The sequence below is a fragment of the Vulpes lagopus genome, chromosome 17 (genome assembly GCF_018345385.1).
Source record: "Vulpes lagopus strain Blue_001 chromosome 17, ASM1834538v1, whole genome shotgun sequence".
Lineage (NCBI taxonomy): Eukaryota > Metazoa > Chordata > Mammalia > Carnivora > Canidae > Vulpes > Vulpes lagopus.
Window position 1 is genome coordinate 15781516 of NC_054840.1, and position 17339 is coordinate 15798854.

General features: G+C 43.5%; 1 protein-coding gene and 1 long non-coding RNA gene across 3 annotated transcripts in view; both read right to left on the minus strand.

Moving 5' to 3' along the window:
- Nucleotides 1-1539: 1539 nt before the first annotated feature.
- C17H3orf80 (chromosome 17 C3orf80 homolog) lies at nucleotides 1540-5507 on the minus strand. The gene has a single exon (XM_041731463.1). The coding sequence runs from the start codon at nucleotides 5431-5433 to the stop codon at nucleotides 4747-4749; it is 687 nt and encodes a 228-aa protein (XP_041587397.1). The 5' UTR covers nucleotides 5434-5507; the 3' UTR covers nucleotides 1540-4746.
- A 2711-nt stretch (nucleotides 5508-8218) lies between these two features.
- LOC121477517 overlaps nucleotides 8219-17339 on the minus strand; it is a 67956-nt gene continuing 58835 nt past the window's right edge. For both annotated transcript variants that reach the window (XR_005984267.1, XR_005984261.1), the window contains one exon: nucleotides 8219-10385. This is a non-coding gene — a long non-coding RNA (uncharacterized LOC121477517). The remainder of the gene's footprint in view (nucleotides 10386-17339) is intronic.

Consider the following 17339-nt stretch of genomic DNA (forward strand, 5'->3'; position numbering starts at 1 on the left):
TTTTAAACAATACACTACGGAATTCTTCAAGTTCATCTAGAAGCAAGAATAAAAGAAACATAAAGTTAGAGGTGCCATCTAGTGTACCCAGTAAAACAGTGGTACAATACACAGAAGTTGAGGAGGAGCCCATGCAAAAATTCTTAAGAATGTCAAAGATACAGTGATCAGTAGAAACTCAAGCTATACTTGAGGTCTAGAGGCTCAAATAAGGTCTTGTCTATAAAGATAGAAGAATATGATCACCTATCTAGTATAACAAATAGAACATCTATGAGCAGGAATAAGAGGAGAACAGTTAACCATTCCTCAGATAAAATGACACAGAGGAAACTACAAAGATGCCTGTGAGAAAAATCTAGAAGCTTAAAGATCAGCAGTCAATGGAAAAATAATATACTTGAGGTTTGGAAGACAAAATAAGGTCTCTGTCACTACTAAGTTGCAAGGGTCTAATTCTTTGCCCTTATAAACACAGCAGAGAGCACATTTTTAGGGAAAGGTAGGGAGAAAAGTGCTGACAATCCCTCCAGGAATTTCAAGTGAAGAAATAAAAAGATAAAAAGGCAAATCAAGAATTATTGTTTGAGATCTAGAAAAATGAAAATTCTAGCTAGAGAGCTGCAAAGATACGATCATTTGCTCAGTGATTATTCGCTCAGATAGAAAATCTCTATGGTTAAGAACGAGAAATACGTTTACAGTCCCTGAGTGGATAAAAAAGCTCAAAACTGGAAACCAACACAAGCAGATGCAAACAGAAAACAAAGCACACTTTGGAAAATAATGTTTACCAAAAGAAAAAACTTTGTTCAAAAGACCAAGCCATAACCAGAGTGATTAATTAAAGCACAGAAAAGAACAAGTTGGAGACAGATGGGAGGGATGTGTTTTAGGGAAAACTAATACAATTCAAAGCAAGGTAACAACATACAAAGAAAATAAGAACTAAAAGAGATCAAGACAATGAAGGTGTTTAGCTAAGAAGCTGAAGAGGAAAATAAAAGTGATAATCTTCAGTTGGATGGCAAGCAAAATGTCCTCCATCGTATAATTTATGCCATAAAATTAAAAGCGAATTCTGTAAGTAAAAGAAAATAAATAAAATTAGGTTCTATATGTATTTAAATACAACCAAAGTATTGGTTTTATTCGACTTTTGATTATTTTACAGGCAAAAAATTTTAAAAAGAGACATCCTTTCCATCTCTATGGAAGAAAGGATGTCTTAATTTCTTACAATTAGCTGATTGCTAGGTCATTCTTTGTTGATAAAATACCTTCCCTTAGCCTACTATTCTTTACCAACTAATGAAAGGAGAATGAAAAAGTAAATTGTAAACTGGTGAGGTCAAATACAAATTGCCAAATATTCTATTACTGATTGGTTGGTTGTCCGCAACTTACAGTTTGGCAAGGTGGTTAATTCAAAATAAAACAACTTATTGTTTCTTTCAATCTGGAAATTAAAATTAATTGTGTTTATGAAATTTTTACAGAAATCAATGCAGAACATTATTTAAATCTGAACACCGCAAATCTGAACACCGTATTCATGTTTATTACGTAATAAGTTCCAGCTGTGAACTGTTTTCCTTTATTAATTCCACTTGAAACTGTATACATCGAGTACAGCATTGAGGTACTTAGCATACTGCCTTTTAAACTGTTGAGGCCATATCCTTAATATTCCCTTCAGCCTTTACAATTGAATCTTGTTTTCCTTATATAGTACACCTCATGCCCTTTGGCATAATTGCCAGAGCCATTTTCCATGGTTGAATTAATGGCCTCTTGAAACTATCATTCTATCTCAAGAAGACATTTTCCCCTTGTTTGTTATTGAACACCACCAACAAACTGCTTTTATGCAACAGATTACTTTATATATGTGTGTGTATGCATATATAATATTTATAATTGAAAAATATGAATGTTTTTAAGCAACTGATGATTTTATATATAGAGATATATATAATCTGTGCCCTCACCTAAATATAAAAAATATTGAAAATAAGTAAAATCTGTATCTCTTCATGAATTATTTTTAGGTGAGAGAATAACTTTTCTATATTAATGTTTTCTACATTTCTGTTTCCTACTAGTTCTAGGTAATAGTTAACTTCCAGGTGAAATTTATAAAACTGATACACCTAGATACCACCCTTAAGTATTTTAAAAATGTTTCTATCCAGATATTCCAGCATTATGAATATATAGGTTCTGTGTGTATTAACATAGTGTGTTATATATGTGTGTGTGTTACCATGAAACATGTTCACTTATCAATAACAAGGATAGTTTTTAAGAATTTTTCCCCACAAACTTGTGCTTGGTAAATGAAGTGCAAGAAAAAAACCAGAGTAAAAAAAAAAAATTTTTAAAGAAATAAGAAAAAAAACCAGAGTCAAACTCATTTTTATTAAATGAGAGATGTGCATAAAAGCTTGAGTGATGTGTAGGAAAAAAACAAGTGTAAAATTTGTGGTAACTTTAAAATTCAGTAGAACTTCACTGAATGATAAGTGTTACATTATAGACATTCTGCATTTTAGGGAGAGAAATGTTCCATAGTTGATGCAAAGGAAATACACTTTATAAGTGTATTTTTACAAGATTTTTGTTGCAAAGCTCAAGATGCTAGTAATAGCAACAACATATAGACTATATACTTTATATACTGGTACTTGGATATTTATGTTGATGTTTCAGATAGGGGTGAATTTTAAGAAGTGTCTAAAACAGTACACCCTCAAAGGATAAATAATTTGAAAGATTATGGCAATACTCCTGTTTGTTTGGTGGGTGGTATTAACAGTCACATGTAACTAAAATTTATGGTGTTTGAATAACATGAATATATGCAATTATTCAATATGATGATTTCATTAAATCTTGTACCATTCTCAATTTAAAGTCTCACTTCCTTATTGTTTTGCCATTCAAAACCTACAATTGCTTTTAAGTAACAAAGATACACATTTCATATTTTAATACATTGCCACATAGTCACACATCTGATACAATTTGCACAGAGAAATATTTTAATGTTTTTCTATGTTTTAATAACACTTCAAATGATTTTAATGACAGGGTCATTATCTTTTAGAAGTTTAGAGTAAACCATTCTCTTCTATTACTATTCACACATTTTAAGATTTCTTAGAACTGTCGGGCTTTTTATATTCACTTTTAAAAGTTTAAATCATTTTCTCAAATTAATTTCTCAATTAAATCACTTCTCAAGTTAATTAAATCCATTGCATCTAATATAATCTCAGGACTGCCAAACTTTTTCAACCATAAGAACAATGTTTCTAGATACATAGGTGAGGTTCACGTGTAAAATCCTTCTTAATGTAACACTCATCCTTCCCCAAGCAGAGAAACCTTTTCTTTTCCTTTCATGGCAATCATAAACTGTAATAATTATATGGTATACAATGTGTATCTTGCACATAGACAATGCACATATGTACATTATACATAATGCATTTCAATACGGTATTTTATATTACCATTTGCTTAAAGGCCATGTCATAGAATGGTAAAACGGATACAATGACATTTATTTTTTTCTTTCGAGAGGTTTACTAAATCCTTCTACAGTACATTGCTTGCACAATTATGGCTTTGAAGAGAAGTCACAAGTTCTTCTGTTTTGTATCATGTTGTGGAATGTACTTTAAAATAAAGGGGAAAGTGCATGACATCATGCTTCATGGTATGGCATATATGTATCAGTCATTTCTACATATAACTATGTGGTGAATGATACAATCAAGACCTAGGCTACACAACCTATAGTTATTACAAAAAGTCATATATTATACCACAGTACTAAAAATAAAATATATTCTTCTCAAATAGTGAAAATAAGATATCCTTCATGTGTTTTATGCCACATGTTTTCTTGTTTGACCATGCCTTCCCCCCCCAGTGGTAAATGAAATCATGTCCAATATTTTATTAAACAATAATGACAATTTCCAGACCATTAAGGCCTTAAAAAAAAAAAAAAGAGGAAAAGACGATTATCTTGTCATCGATTGCACAAATACACTCCTGATACGTTCAATACATGGCAAAAATATAAAAATAAAAGACAAGTTAAATATAAACGTCTTCTCGGTTATTGAGAAATCAAAAGTCCACCTGTACCTCTTATGACGAGTGCGGTCTTCGATAGGCCTAAGCGCCGCGTCTTCCAACAGGTGCAGCACCTCCCTGGGGGCCGCGGGGGTCCCTCCCCATGCGGCTGAGCCATCAGCTGTGACTCTGCTCGGCGGAGAAGATACGGGGGCGGGGGCGGGGGCGGGGGGGTCCGGCTGCCCCGCAAGGGAGGGGGTGGGCCGAGCCGGGCGCTGCCCCCCCCCAGCGCAGCCGGCTCCGAGGCTCGTCGCCCTCCGCTCCCGGGGGCCGGGCGGGGGGCGTGCGCGGCGCCCCCTCCCCGCGTCCCCCGCGTCCCTGAAGGTCACAGCCCTTCTCCCCACGCGCTGCGCGGCGCCGTGTGCCCGCCCGTTCGGGGACCCGCCACTTACGAGGGGCTGGGTCCGAGGGGCGCCCCGGCCTGGGCCGTCGCCCCGCCGCGCGCGCCTAGCGTGTCCTTGAACCGAATGCAACGTAGGGAAACTTCCAGGTCCCGGGGCTCCGACCGGGCTCCGGGCGGGGGGGCCCGCGGGGTCCGAGGCCGTCCTGCCCCCCGGCCCCGCTCAGTCCGCGCGGTCCTCGGGCGGCCGCGGGCGCTCAGATGCGCGGGAAGCGGCCCTGGGCGCCGTCGGGCTCCGCGAGCACCGACACGGGCAGCACGACCTCCCCGGGGCTGGGCTGCTGCAGCCGCATGGACTCCTCGTAGGTGGGCAGGTACTTGACCTCCTCGTAGCTGGGCAGCTGCAGGAAGCCCGGCGGGACCACGCGCAGCTCGTGCTCCGAGGCGCAGGCGGGGGCCGCGCGCCCGCCCCCCCGGGCCCGGCCGACGCCGCCGCCGCTGTCCAGCAGCGAGTCCTGGGAGCCCGCGGCCGCCTCGTCGCGCAGGAGCGCGGGCGAGTCGTCGTCGTCGCCGCCGCGGTCGGGCGGCCCCGCGGCCCCCGGCGGCCCCGGCCGGGCCTGGGCGCGCGGGTACCTGCGCGGGCTGGGGCAGATGATGCGCTGCAGGAAGTAGCCGATGGCGAAGAGCACGAGCAGGATGAGCAGCCCCGAGAGCTTGCGGACGAACCAGCCCACGCTGTCGAGGAAGGCGTGCAGCGGCGGCTTGCAGCAGCGCACGGCCGTGGCGTTGGCCGCGTCGCAGCAGCGCTCCCGCTCGCCGCACGCCAGCTCCGCGCAGCCCCCGCCGCCCCGCGAGGGCGCCGCCAGCGCCAGCAGCAGGAGCAGCAGCGGCAGCGGCGGCGGCGCCCCCGGCAGGCCCTCGGCGCTGGCCCCGGGCGCCCACATGGCCCGCGCCGCGGGCCGGGGCCGGGGGCCGGGGGCCGGGGGCTGGGGGCTCCGTCCGTCCGCGCGGCCGCCGGCCCCTCCCCGGGGCTCCGCCGGGCCCCGCGCGCCGCCCGCCGCGCCCCCGCCCCCTGCGGCCGGAGCCGTCCTCCCGCGGCCCCGCTCGGGCGGGAGGAGGAGCCCGAGGCGCGGGGCTGCCGTGCGCGGCGGCGGCTCGCGCCGGAGCGGCCTCGGGAGCTCCCGACCTTAACCCCGCGCCCGCGGAGCCGCCCAGTGTGGCCGAGGCAGCCCGCGCGCGGCCGCCGAGGGCATCGTGGACCCGCGGGCCGCGCCCCCCCGCCCCCCCCCCGGCGCCCCCCCCCGCCCCCCCCGCCCTCCGGGGCTGGAAGGGTTAAGGCTCCGCGCGGGGCCCCGAGCCCCCGAGCCCCGAGCCCCGAGCCCCCGAACCCCGAGCCCCCGAGCCCCGAGCCCCGAGCCCCCGAGCCCCCGAGCCCCGAGCCCCCGAGCCCCCGAGCCCCCGAGCCCCGAGCCCCGAACCCCCGAGCCCCGAGCCCCCGAGCCCCGAGCCCCCGAGCCCCGAGCCCCCGAGCCCCCGAGCCCCGAGCCCCCGAGCCCCCGAACCCCGAGCCCCCGAGCCCCCGAACCCCGAATCCCCGAGCCCCCGAGCCCCGAGCCCCGAGCCCCCGAGCCCCGAGCCCCCAGCCCCGAACCCCCGAACCCCGAGCCCCCAGCCCCGAACCCCGAGCCCCCAGCCCCGAGCCCCCAGCCCCGAACCCCCGAACCCCGAACCCCGAGCCCCCAGCCCCGAACCCCCGAACCCCGAACCCCGAGCCCCCAGCCCCGAACCCCCGAACCCCCGAGCCCCCGAGCCCCGAGCCCCCAGCCCCGAGCCCGAGCTGAGCCGCGACGCTCTTCCCCGCCCGGCGGGCGCGGGGGCTCTCGCTCGCGTAGCAGCCTCGGTCTGAAGTGATTGGATTCCCCGGGGCTGTACTTAAACGCGCTCGGGCTGCATTCGCCTACCAGCTTTCTTGCGATCTTTCTGATTAAAAATGGATGATGGCCATTAAGGGGCAGCGCAGCCTCCGCCGCCTCGGAGCTCGGGGGCTGGGGACCGCCCGACGGCCCGGGCGCAGGGGGGCTGGGGTCGGCGCCCAGGAGCCCCCCCGGAGCGGGTAATGCCCCGAGGGACTCGGGCCTCGGCGCGACCGCAGCGGCCCCGGCGGGCGGCGGAGCTGACTCCGCGCGACCCAGGACAGGTCGGGGGACACCTGTGTCCCCAGCGGCGCATCCGTGAGCCCCCACTGCGCCCGCCGCACAAAGCAGGGATTTGGGGTACAAGGAGGCCTCTTTGGCGCGACACAGGTCCCGAGCATCGATCTGCGTACGTGAAGGGTCTTTCTCAAGGTTATTCTTGTTTGCAAAGTTTGCTTTTAAAGGGAGTCCGCGCCCTCACTCAGCACGGGGGGCGGAAGGCAGGTCCCTGCAGTCACCACTCCCGGGCACGGCGCACCGCGCAGGCGGGAGGGAGGGCAGTGCCCGCGGCCCCGGACCCGCAGGGCTCGCCCGGGTGCTGTGGCCTTCTGCGGCCTCTCAGAGCGACGCTGTGCATGGAGAAGCCGGGAGTTGCGCTGTCATGAAGGCAGATTGGAAGAGGCAATAGCTACTTAGGATTAACATGGATTCATTCCCACACCCTTTAAACACTAGGACCCCTGGAGAGAAATCAACAGCAAATTCCATAGTCTTTGAGGGGAAAAAGTAAAAGCAAAGGAGAAATATGGAGACAATCGGGATTCAAATGTAGGTCAGATAAAAGCAGATTTCTTGCAAAGTAACTCACACCGTATCACCTTAATAGCCTAATGGACCAATGTTAGGGGCGGTGGCCTTTCTTCTTCTGGAGAAGCCTGGAAGTGTCTTACTTCATGTGAAATTTGGTTGAGCACGGGCCCCTCTTTCTAAGCTCTCCTGAAGCCACCACGTTTTTCTGTGCCACGGTCTGTTTCTCTCTTGGGACACTTTAAACCTATTTTGTAAAGCTTGATTATCAAGGGGTTTCAAACTTAGTCCAATAAAGGAGTGGAAGTGATTAATTTTTAAACAATGAAAACTGTCTCATTTTTTTTTTATTAAACCCATTCTTTTGGCAAATTTACATTGAACATTTTCTATATTCAAGGAACTCTGCTGGATGTTCATCATTATGGGGGGTGGGAGGGGGAGATTCTTTTCCTAGCATGGAATATGCCCAGGTCTGCACTCCCAGCTGCCACTAAATGGAGTAAAGAACAGACTCCACAAAAGGCAACAAGTGGCAGTTTCCTCTTTGGTCAAAACTTATTCTCACTTTCCCAAAGAAAAAATAAACTAACAAGTTTCAAACAATCTCAAGGATGAAGGCAGTTCATAGCTTGAGATGGGCTTTGACTATGAAGTTGGAAAAAGCATAAAGACCTCTTTGGTTTTCATTATCTGATCTTTCAGGATTTCTGTTAGTGGAAGTAGGAACAGTGGCAAAAATAAATGAGGAGTGGCATGTTTGGTGACACATAGATGAAAGTGCCTTGCTTATTGTTATTTTGAAACTACTAAATGAACAGCATTTGAATGGTTTAATTTCTATCTGCCTTTAAGGAGTTGGAATTTGTTTGCATAATATTAGGACAGAGTAGAACAACAACATAGATCTTATATGAAATAAAACGTTGGCAGAGTTACTTATATGAAAACAACGAAAAGGATGAAGTCTGCAAAATGAGTATGAAATGGATTTTTATTTGATTTTTTTCTTTCCAAATTGATAGCCTCAAAGTATCATCCATTAAAGACCCTCCGCAGAAACTGGCGCCTCTGTATTTCTTCTCTGACCTCTCAGTCTCACTTAATTCATTTTTATTTGTAATGTAATTTATAGTGTACAACCTTTCGAAGGAAAGAAACACTACAGCTTTAAAAGCTCCAGAAAAAGATCTGAGCTTTATTACTCAGCATCCTTATTATTTATATTTGCTTAACACACAAACGAATGGGGTAGACTTAGCTCACAGAAAGTCATAAATTCAACTTAGCGAGGAAGATAGAAAATGATTATATGTTCCATAGAATAAATGAAAGATAAAGGAAGATCACAATGTAAAAATTAAAAAATAAATCTTGTTTTATTGAACATTGGCACTAAAAGTGTGTGCGAGAGATAAAAACAGGTGGAAGGGGGATGGGGACTGACTTTTATACAAAAAAAAAAAAAAACATGGTCTCTTGGAGTATAGATTGATAGAAATTAAGAATATTGATTGCAGGGCACCTGGGAGGAGAGCTTGATAGAACTTAAGAATACTAATTACAAGGTGTCTGTGTTAAGTATCTGCCTTTGGCAGGGGTCATGATCCTGGGATCCTGGGGTTGTGCTCCCTCCTTAGTGGGGAACCTGCTTCTCCCTCTCTCTGTGCCTCTCCCCCCACCTCATGCATGCTCTCTCTCTCTCTCTCTCAAATAAATAAAATCTTAAAAAAAAAAAAACTATTAATTGCTTTAACTTGCCATAGAGCTTGAATAATATTTTTTGAGAATTTTATCTTCCTCATTTACACACATATGAATGAATGCCAAATTAGCCACACTTTTCAACAGTTTTAGAACAGAAGAAAGTAAATAAAATGCAACAAAACCAGCTACTGTTTCACTTTTGCTTCTGGGAGCCATCCTTGTAGCTTGAGAAAGACTGGATGGCCCCATCATGCGACTTTTTGTTCTTTCACATGATGCCTGGTCCAGAAGGGAATTTTTCTCTGATGTCCACTGACTGTGAGCTGTGCCTTCAAGACTGGGAAGCAATAGTTCTGCCCATTTTTCACATCCCTCCTTCAGAACATCTAAACCTGGGCAGTTGGGACCTTGTAAACCATCCAGTCTGTAAGAACTCTTTATTCAGGGTGTGCAGCCTATTTCCCTACTATTAACTTTTCATTAAAATTGATTCATTAACCTTCTCATTTTATGGTTTCCCTCCATTTGCAATATGTTCTCTCTAAGCAACAGTAAAGTAAGTGTTTTATTGTAAATAGCATGTATTTACATAAATGTGCCTCGTATTTACATAAATGTGCCTCAATAGAAGTAATTTGCCATCTCAAACAATCTGCTTTGAAGTGCTTTTCAGATTGTATTTCTTTCATCACTTATTTAATAAATATTTAATGACTCACTTTGAGCTAGGGGACACTATAATTCTGTCCTGGGGATTCTATAAAAATCAAACTCTTCCCTGTCCTCAGGGAGCTTACTGAGGAAGGGAGAACAGACACTAATCTGCTACACAGATGAATTACTAATTCCAACGATGATAAGCAATTATAAAGAAGTTTAGCTTGTTCACATTTTTTACACCAGATATGATCTGGAATGGGGTATGATGGGGGTTTCAACAGGAGAGGCTTCTCTAAGAAGCAGTTCCCTAAGAAAAGACAAGGTGAAGAGGAAAGGGGTGTTCCAGGTGGAGGAAAGTGCATGGGGATAAATTCCCAAGGTGGGAAGACCCTTCACTCGTCATCTCTTATGCTTGGAGCAAAGCCTATGCCATTTCTGCCTCAACACTTGAACTTCTCTCCTAGATTAGCTTTAGAGTCAAGCCATCTTCTGCTGTTGTTCAATTTTTAAACCAAATCTGGTTCTCTGCAGGGTCTGTAACAGGTTTTGTGATTTATAGTTACCTCTCCAGTCCTGTTCAGTTTCTTCTTGGAGACCAAGAAAGTTCCAGCGATGTTTCCTGTTCTCTCCATCTCCACACCCCTGGCTTGGAGTGGAGTTTGGATTTCCTTTCAACTCTATTAGTTGGCAGCTTGCTGACAAAAGCTTCTTCAAGCCAAATGCTTGAAGTAGGAGAAAAGTCAAAGTGAGATGTTTTTATCTTTTGTTCAAATTAGGCGCAAAAGGAAATAGAAATCTTTCTTCCTGACCTGAAATTAGAAACAAAAGGTTGAGTACATCCAGGACCTTATGAAAATAATACCTACATTTGTATTTGCTCTTTTAGCTTTTCAGAGCACTTCTGCATGCATCGTTTTGTTTTCTCCTCACTACGTTCCTGTGAGAAGGGCTGAAGTTATTCTTACCCTTTTCCCAGGTGAAGACAGTTTAAAAAGCACCTGAATCCCAGAGCAAAAGGGTGGCAGTGCTGAAAATGGGATCTAAGGCTTTTTCAAAAGTGTGAGTAAGCATCTTACTCCCTCACTACTTGGCCTGGCTTAAGGGGCCCTTGTGGGGGAGGCACTTGTCTTCTCGCTGACAATTTCTGACACATTGAGAGACCAGCCAACTTACAAGGAAAATGAGAGTCGAGCTGGACTGTGTTCTAGACCAGGAATACAAGATTCCTCTGAGGAAATAATTTCTGTCACTTTTGTGGCCATTTTCCATAACACGTTAATAATGATTTAGATAATAAAATGACAGGCCAGCTATTTTTGTACTCATTTCTGTAAACAGTAGATAAATTCCCTTCCTTCATTATGTTCCATTCTTTATACATGAACTAAGCCATCCAATGCTCATCAGTATGCTAAGTTATATGCTTGGGAAAATAAGGATATATTGGGTCCTGAAACAATATTATTTATGAGAGACTTGCCTTCTAGATTTAAATTTTGCTTTATAACAGTTTATCAGTTAATTTCTCATGGCAAACTTTCTCTTTTTTTGCTTGAGATATAAAAACTAAACCATAAATATGATGAGATATATTTAGTGAAACCAAGAAGATCTGAAATTAGAATTCCAGTTATATCAGCTGAATGAATTCATTCTCACTCATTCTTTTTTTAAATGGTCAGATTGTTGAAGTTAGAATATATTTGTCAGTAGGCTGATATACCAGTCAAATGCTCCATTGGCAGAAAAATCATATAGCATGAAATGAATAAGGTGAAACATTTTTACACTCCATTATTTTAACTTGTAACTAGTAATATACCCTTCACCTCTCTTTCATTACAAGGAAAAATTGGTTGTTAATTCTTTCTTCTGAATATTCTCTGTACACCTGGATTGAGTGTGGAGTGCTTGTTCTTGCTTGGCACCCTGCCCATGATTGTAGAGTTACAGGGCGTCGGGTCAAGTAGCATGACTCTGAGCCAGCCATTAGTCCCAGGACAGGGCTTCCTGCTTCTAATGTTAATTGACATGGATGAAAGACTGAAAATAGACCAAATATCCAAATTTGGGGTTAACAATTTCCATTGTAGATTTATCCAAAAATGAATTTTAAAAGGGCCTTTTGAATATGATCTTAATCTTCCTTTTCATTTTTATTTTCTACTCCTTCCCTTCCCTGCACCCTTTGCTTCAATAAATGACTACCTGACATAGATCTTCGACTCCCTGCTTGAGATGTTGTCCCTTCCCTTTGGTTGTGCCCTCCACCAGGAATTCTCTTTTCCCATCTCCACAGGGTCAAAACCATATAAGATGTAGCTTCAATATCTCCTACTCTTCATGTTTTACACTACTGACCCCCAAAGCCACCTGCCTCATTTACAAGTTGTCTCTTTCTTCTAGGACTCCCCTTAACACCATCTCCCATTCGTGGTAATTCTCATTTTCTACCTCTACTTCAGGAGGCTGTGTAGCTATCTTAATTGTCAGGTTTCTAGAAATCAGTTCACGGCACTAGGCTTTGATCTGTGCTTCTGTAGAACAGTGGGTTTCTGTTTTTTTTCTGCATACTGGCATCCTTTTGACAACTTTGGGAGGTTCACCTGAAGGGTTGCCCTGCACCCACATTACCTCCCTGTCCATTGCCACACTGTTATTTGAATGCAATTCCTCCCTGCCTGCCTGTGCTCTATTAGAAATTCATGAGGCAAAGTTCTCAAATGTTCCTGACAGCGCACCATCTTTCTATAGTCCCGATTTACTGTTAGGTCATTTAGCAAAGTTTATCCTGCTGCACCCAAGTCACACAGGACCCACTCCATTCAACACTCTGTGAGACAAGCATCTCCATCCATGTATTGGTCTCACTTGAGACAGCATGAACTGGTTAATGTTGGGAGTGCATCCATGAAGAACTTCCAGAACTTCAGAAGGCTGTTGGCCATGCCATGCAGGAAACTCTGCCTTGGCAACTTGTAGACAATAGATGCTGAATGCATTTTTATGGAATTAATTTACCTAAGTTTATGAATCTGCTTGTATTTTCAACATGTACCCCTCTCCTAAGTAACTATTCCATGGTTTTACAGAATAAAGTATTTTACCTTGCAAAATAAGCCATTATTTACTGGCAATTTGTCTCCTGAGGCCCATATGCTCCAGCTACTGGAAGATAGAATTTCACATTTATACTGTTAGCACCTGGGCCAGTCTGGGACGTTTTTGCTTTATTTTTTTTCCAGATTTTAAGTTTATTGAAATTATGTAACATTATATAATTATGAAATAATATAAATTCAAGCTTAACAGCCAGCCTTACTTCCTCACCATTATCCCCTGAAGGAGTGGATGGAGGAATTGCATTCTTACGGTTTTAGTGTGCAATAACATGGTTTTAATGACATTTGAACAACACAGAAACTTTATTTTCTGATTCTCAATTGTGTTTCAGATTGACCAATCTGTCCTGCAATTTACCTTTGAGGGTGGAGACGGAAATCTGTGATAGCTACATTTCTATTATTTAAAATTGTGCAGGTGCTCAAGAACGTTTTTGCTTTAGATCACTGCTCAACCTTCCAAGGTCTAACCTGTTATAGAAGGGCTGATCCCTTGAGGGTATCAGGATTCTGACAGGGTTCAGCCAGTGGAAGATTGGAATGGAGGTGGGAGCCGGGGTGGGAGCCCTGGAGCTCTTCTATGGCTCCCCTGGACAGGTTTGCTGTCCCCCAGCCCCCAGGCTCCTGTAAAACCACTTCTTCCCTGCCATTGTTATTAATCTCTGGGCTGCTTCACACTCTCCTGGGGGTTTCTTAGCTCTTTCTGCTTAACCAATTTCTTGTATGTATGTATGTATGTATGCATGTATTTATTTATTTTTAAAGATTTTATTTATTCACTCATGAGACACACACAGAGAGAGAGAGAGAGAGAGAGAGAGAGGCAGAGACACAGGCAGAGGGAGAAGCAGGCTCCATGCAGGGAGCCCAACATGGGACTCAATCCCAGGTCTCCAGGATCACACCCCAGGCTGAAGGTGGTGGCACTAAACCACTGGGCCACTGGGGCTACCCCAATTTCTTGTATTTAATTTAATTCCCTCTGTTTTAAATATTCAGAATGATTTCTTTTTCTGGTTGGACCTTGATTAATACAGTGGCCCTGAACCACCTTCTATAGCTCAAGGGATGCAGCGATAACAAATGACATGATTCCTCTGATTCTATAGATTGAAGGGAGGAGTATTTCCCCCTCTGTTGCCTAAGACTAATCACATTTATCCCACCCATCTGCCTAGAAAAGTTGGCCTCAATTGCTACACAGTGTTAGTTAGTACTGCTCTGTGACCTTGAGCACCAGATCTCTGAGTCTGTTTATCCTCATCTGTAAATTAAAGGATATAATAGCTACCTTATGGAGTAGCTATGAAGATTAGATGAATGGATACATATAAAGTGCTTAGAACAGTGCTTGGCATATAGTGAGGTCTATATAAGTGCCAGCTATTCTTATTTAACCAAAAAGAGTGCATTATCTTTTCTTGCCTGTTAGTTTGATTCTGAAAATGGTGAAGTACAAAGCTAATTTGTCTTAGGGCTATCATGATTTTATTAGATTTGTAACTTGTCTTCCTGAATCAGCCAAAGACAAATGGAGCCCATTAACTTTGTAGAATTTAATATTTGGCCCTGAGCTTTATCATTGGCAATGCTATAAGAATTAGCCACATAAATTTGTTACTGCATTTGGAAAATGGCTGGAAGCATTATGTCTCCTATGAAATTCTCCCTTCGAATGATTACTTTTGGAAATCATTCCAAAAAAGCCTTGTTCTCCTTATGGACTGGACCTGTCAAAACTTTACTCTTTTTCATCATGATAATTATGCAAATCGTCACAAATCCCCTTTTGCTGTGGTTGCTGGGGAGCTCAGAACTAAATTTAAAGTTTAGCGACATGTGTGCTGGTCCCTCCTTTTCTCCCTCTGTATTAATGTATCTTCTTCAATATAGCCTTGATTTTCTAATTAATTTTATTTTTGCCTGAGTCTTATTCATATTTTGCTATTTCTATTTATATAATAAATTATAGCAAATCTTTCTGGAATAAATTTGCGATGTAAATAAGTAATGCTAAATTTGTAGGGTTTTTAGAGCATGTTGTGAGCTTTCCAATGTTACTCGGCAGGCACCACCGAATTCCTTTAGAATATAATCTCATTGTAAAAAATTATTCTCTTAGCTACAATATGTCTTGGGAAGTTCAAGTGGTTTGGTTACATGCCTCAGACATTTTTAAACTCAGAACCAATTATAATAGTCTTTACCAAAGTCTCACAGAGGAAGAGTTCTATGTGATGCTATTGTTATTTTGAAAAATAACGTGGTCAAGTAAGTTTGGGAAATGACCAGTTACAGAAAGTTATGTGAGCTTCACTACCTCAGGATTTTTCAGAGCCTTTAATTTGTAAAGGTACATTGTGATTCTCTAAGAGGGAACAATATAAGGTAGCATTCTTAAAAAGATTTTATTTAGTTATTTGAGACAGAGAGCGAGCACAGTGGGGAAGAGGGTCAGAGGGAGAGGGAGAAGCAGGCTCCCCACCGAGCAGGGAGTCTAATGTGGAGTTTGATCCCAGGACCCAGAGATCGCGACCTGAGCTGAAGGCAGATGCTTAATCGATTGAGCCATCCAGGTGCCCCAAGGTAGCATTTTTCTAACTTATGTGACCAAGGAACATCCTCCACACTCCTCTACAGCCACTTTTTTTCTTACCTGAAACTCTAGTTAATATTTTAAGAAATGGGGTTCTTTAATATAGGCTAATTTCCCCATAGACTGGGTTTTGCCACGGCAACAAAGCAAGTACCACTTTTTCATTAAGTCCACACACAAATCTGAAAGGGCTGTCCACCATCAATTAAGAGCATTCCTTAGAATCACAAATCTGGAAGATTTCTTAATTTTAAAACTTCATCCTATTTTAATAATAAAGTTGGACTATTTGGAAAGAAATGCACATTTTTAGTGCTCGGTCCTCACTGCTTTCTGCTTGAAGTCTACTAGTCTGGACAGAAATATAAAATCAATGACCATGTTACTGATGTGACATTTAAGCTGTTCGATACCATGGGGCCATGATTTAGTTTTAGACAGAGGCAGATTAAAAATGAGTCTAAGAATAAAGTTAAGGGGATAAAGCTGTGAATATAAGAATTTTTAAAATGACAGACGTGGGAAATAAAAGTAATTGCTTTTGAGCACTTTTCCATATATAAACCTCAAACATGAGGCACAATTTTATTAAGATTGATGAGGCTAATCTATAATTAAAGTAGTTTGGGAAGACATATACAGTGATTTACTCTTTCTTGAAGCTGAACAAATGGATACTGCTAAGTGGAACTATCTAATAATACAGCATTCTGGCTGCTGGTCTTTGTTTGGTTCCAGAGGGTACTGGCTTCAGAATTTCAGATTTTTCTGTTTATTTGAACATTTATTTTCTCTTCCAGCACAGTTTTCCTATCATAATGGGAATTTTATCAGCTAACACTTGTTTCATACTTAACATTTACAAAATGCTTACACATATATATCATACTTGTTACAACAAGATGGGTGAGTAAAGTGTTAACAGGGATAATTATGCTGGGTGGTTAGGAGTTCAAGCCATGGAATCAGATGGACCTGGGCTTATCTGGCTCTACCATTAGTTCTACAGCCTTGGGCAGGTCACCTAACCATCCCAAACCTCAGTTTCCTTCCCTATAAGGGGGAGTAATACTGAAATCTAATTTATAAGCTTATGTGAGGATTAAAGGAGATAATTCAAAGTGTTTGATGCATAGTAAATGTTCAGTAAGTAATTTTAGAGGATGTAGAAGAAGATGAACTCGAGTGATTTGTTCAAAGTTGCAGGAAAAGAAAAGCTAAGATTTGAACTCTGATCTTGATATTTCTAGTAGAGCTTGGGAGATCCCCTGCCTACCTGGTGAACTCCCTGCTGACCCCACCTAACAAGGCTCTAGCATGTGACCTGCCCTAGCATCAATAGAGAGGGTATGCAGGGTAGTCTACAGTACAGAGCTTTAGAATTAGGCAGATGTGAGTTCATATCCAAGTGGTGCCATCTATTAGCTCTGTGAAATTGGGATAATGGTATCTTTTCAGGATCATTGTCAAAATTCAGAGAGATGATATACTTAAAGTGGCTGGTACACAATAAGCTCTTGTTAGATGCTGGTCATTTTTTTGTATTGTTTTGTTTTGTTTTGTTTTAAAGATTTTATTTATTCATGAGAGACAGAGGGAGAGGGAGGCACAGGGAGGGGCAGGCTCCCTGTGGTACAGGGAGCCTGATGCGGAACCCAATCCAATCCGAGGACCCTGGGATCATGACCTGAGCCAAAGGCAGAGGCTCAACCGACTGAGCCACTCAGGGGCCCCAGATGCTGGTCATTGTTGAGATGTGATGTGGGATTAGGAGACCTCCTCCATCTCAATTTGGAGAGAACAGGAATTGCCCTAGTTTTTGCCCGGTGGGGTGGAGAGTTAGATTTGTATTTTATTCCCTCTACCCAGATATAAAGAAAGAGATAGAAAGGCTTTCTCATCCCCATTATTTTTTAACAACCTTGTTTATAAACTTTATCTGCATAATCCAAAATAAAATATTAAAGCTCCTTAATAGGCTCTTAAAAGTAACATTTTGGCAAGCTCTTCCGAGCATGTCTTGGGTTTGTAGTTACAGTAAGTCA

What these genes read in the sequence shown, in the direction of transcription:
- C17H3orf80 (XM_041731463.1), bottom strand. Translation starts at nt 5,433, where the DNA reads ATGTGGGCGCCCGGGGCCAGCGCCGAGGGCCTGCCGGGGGCGCCGCCG.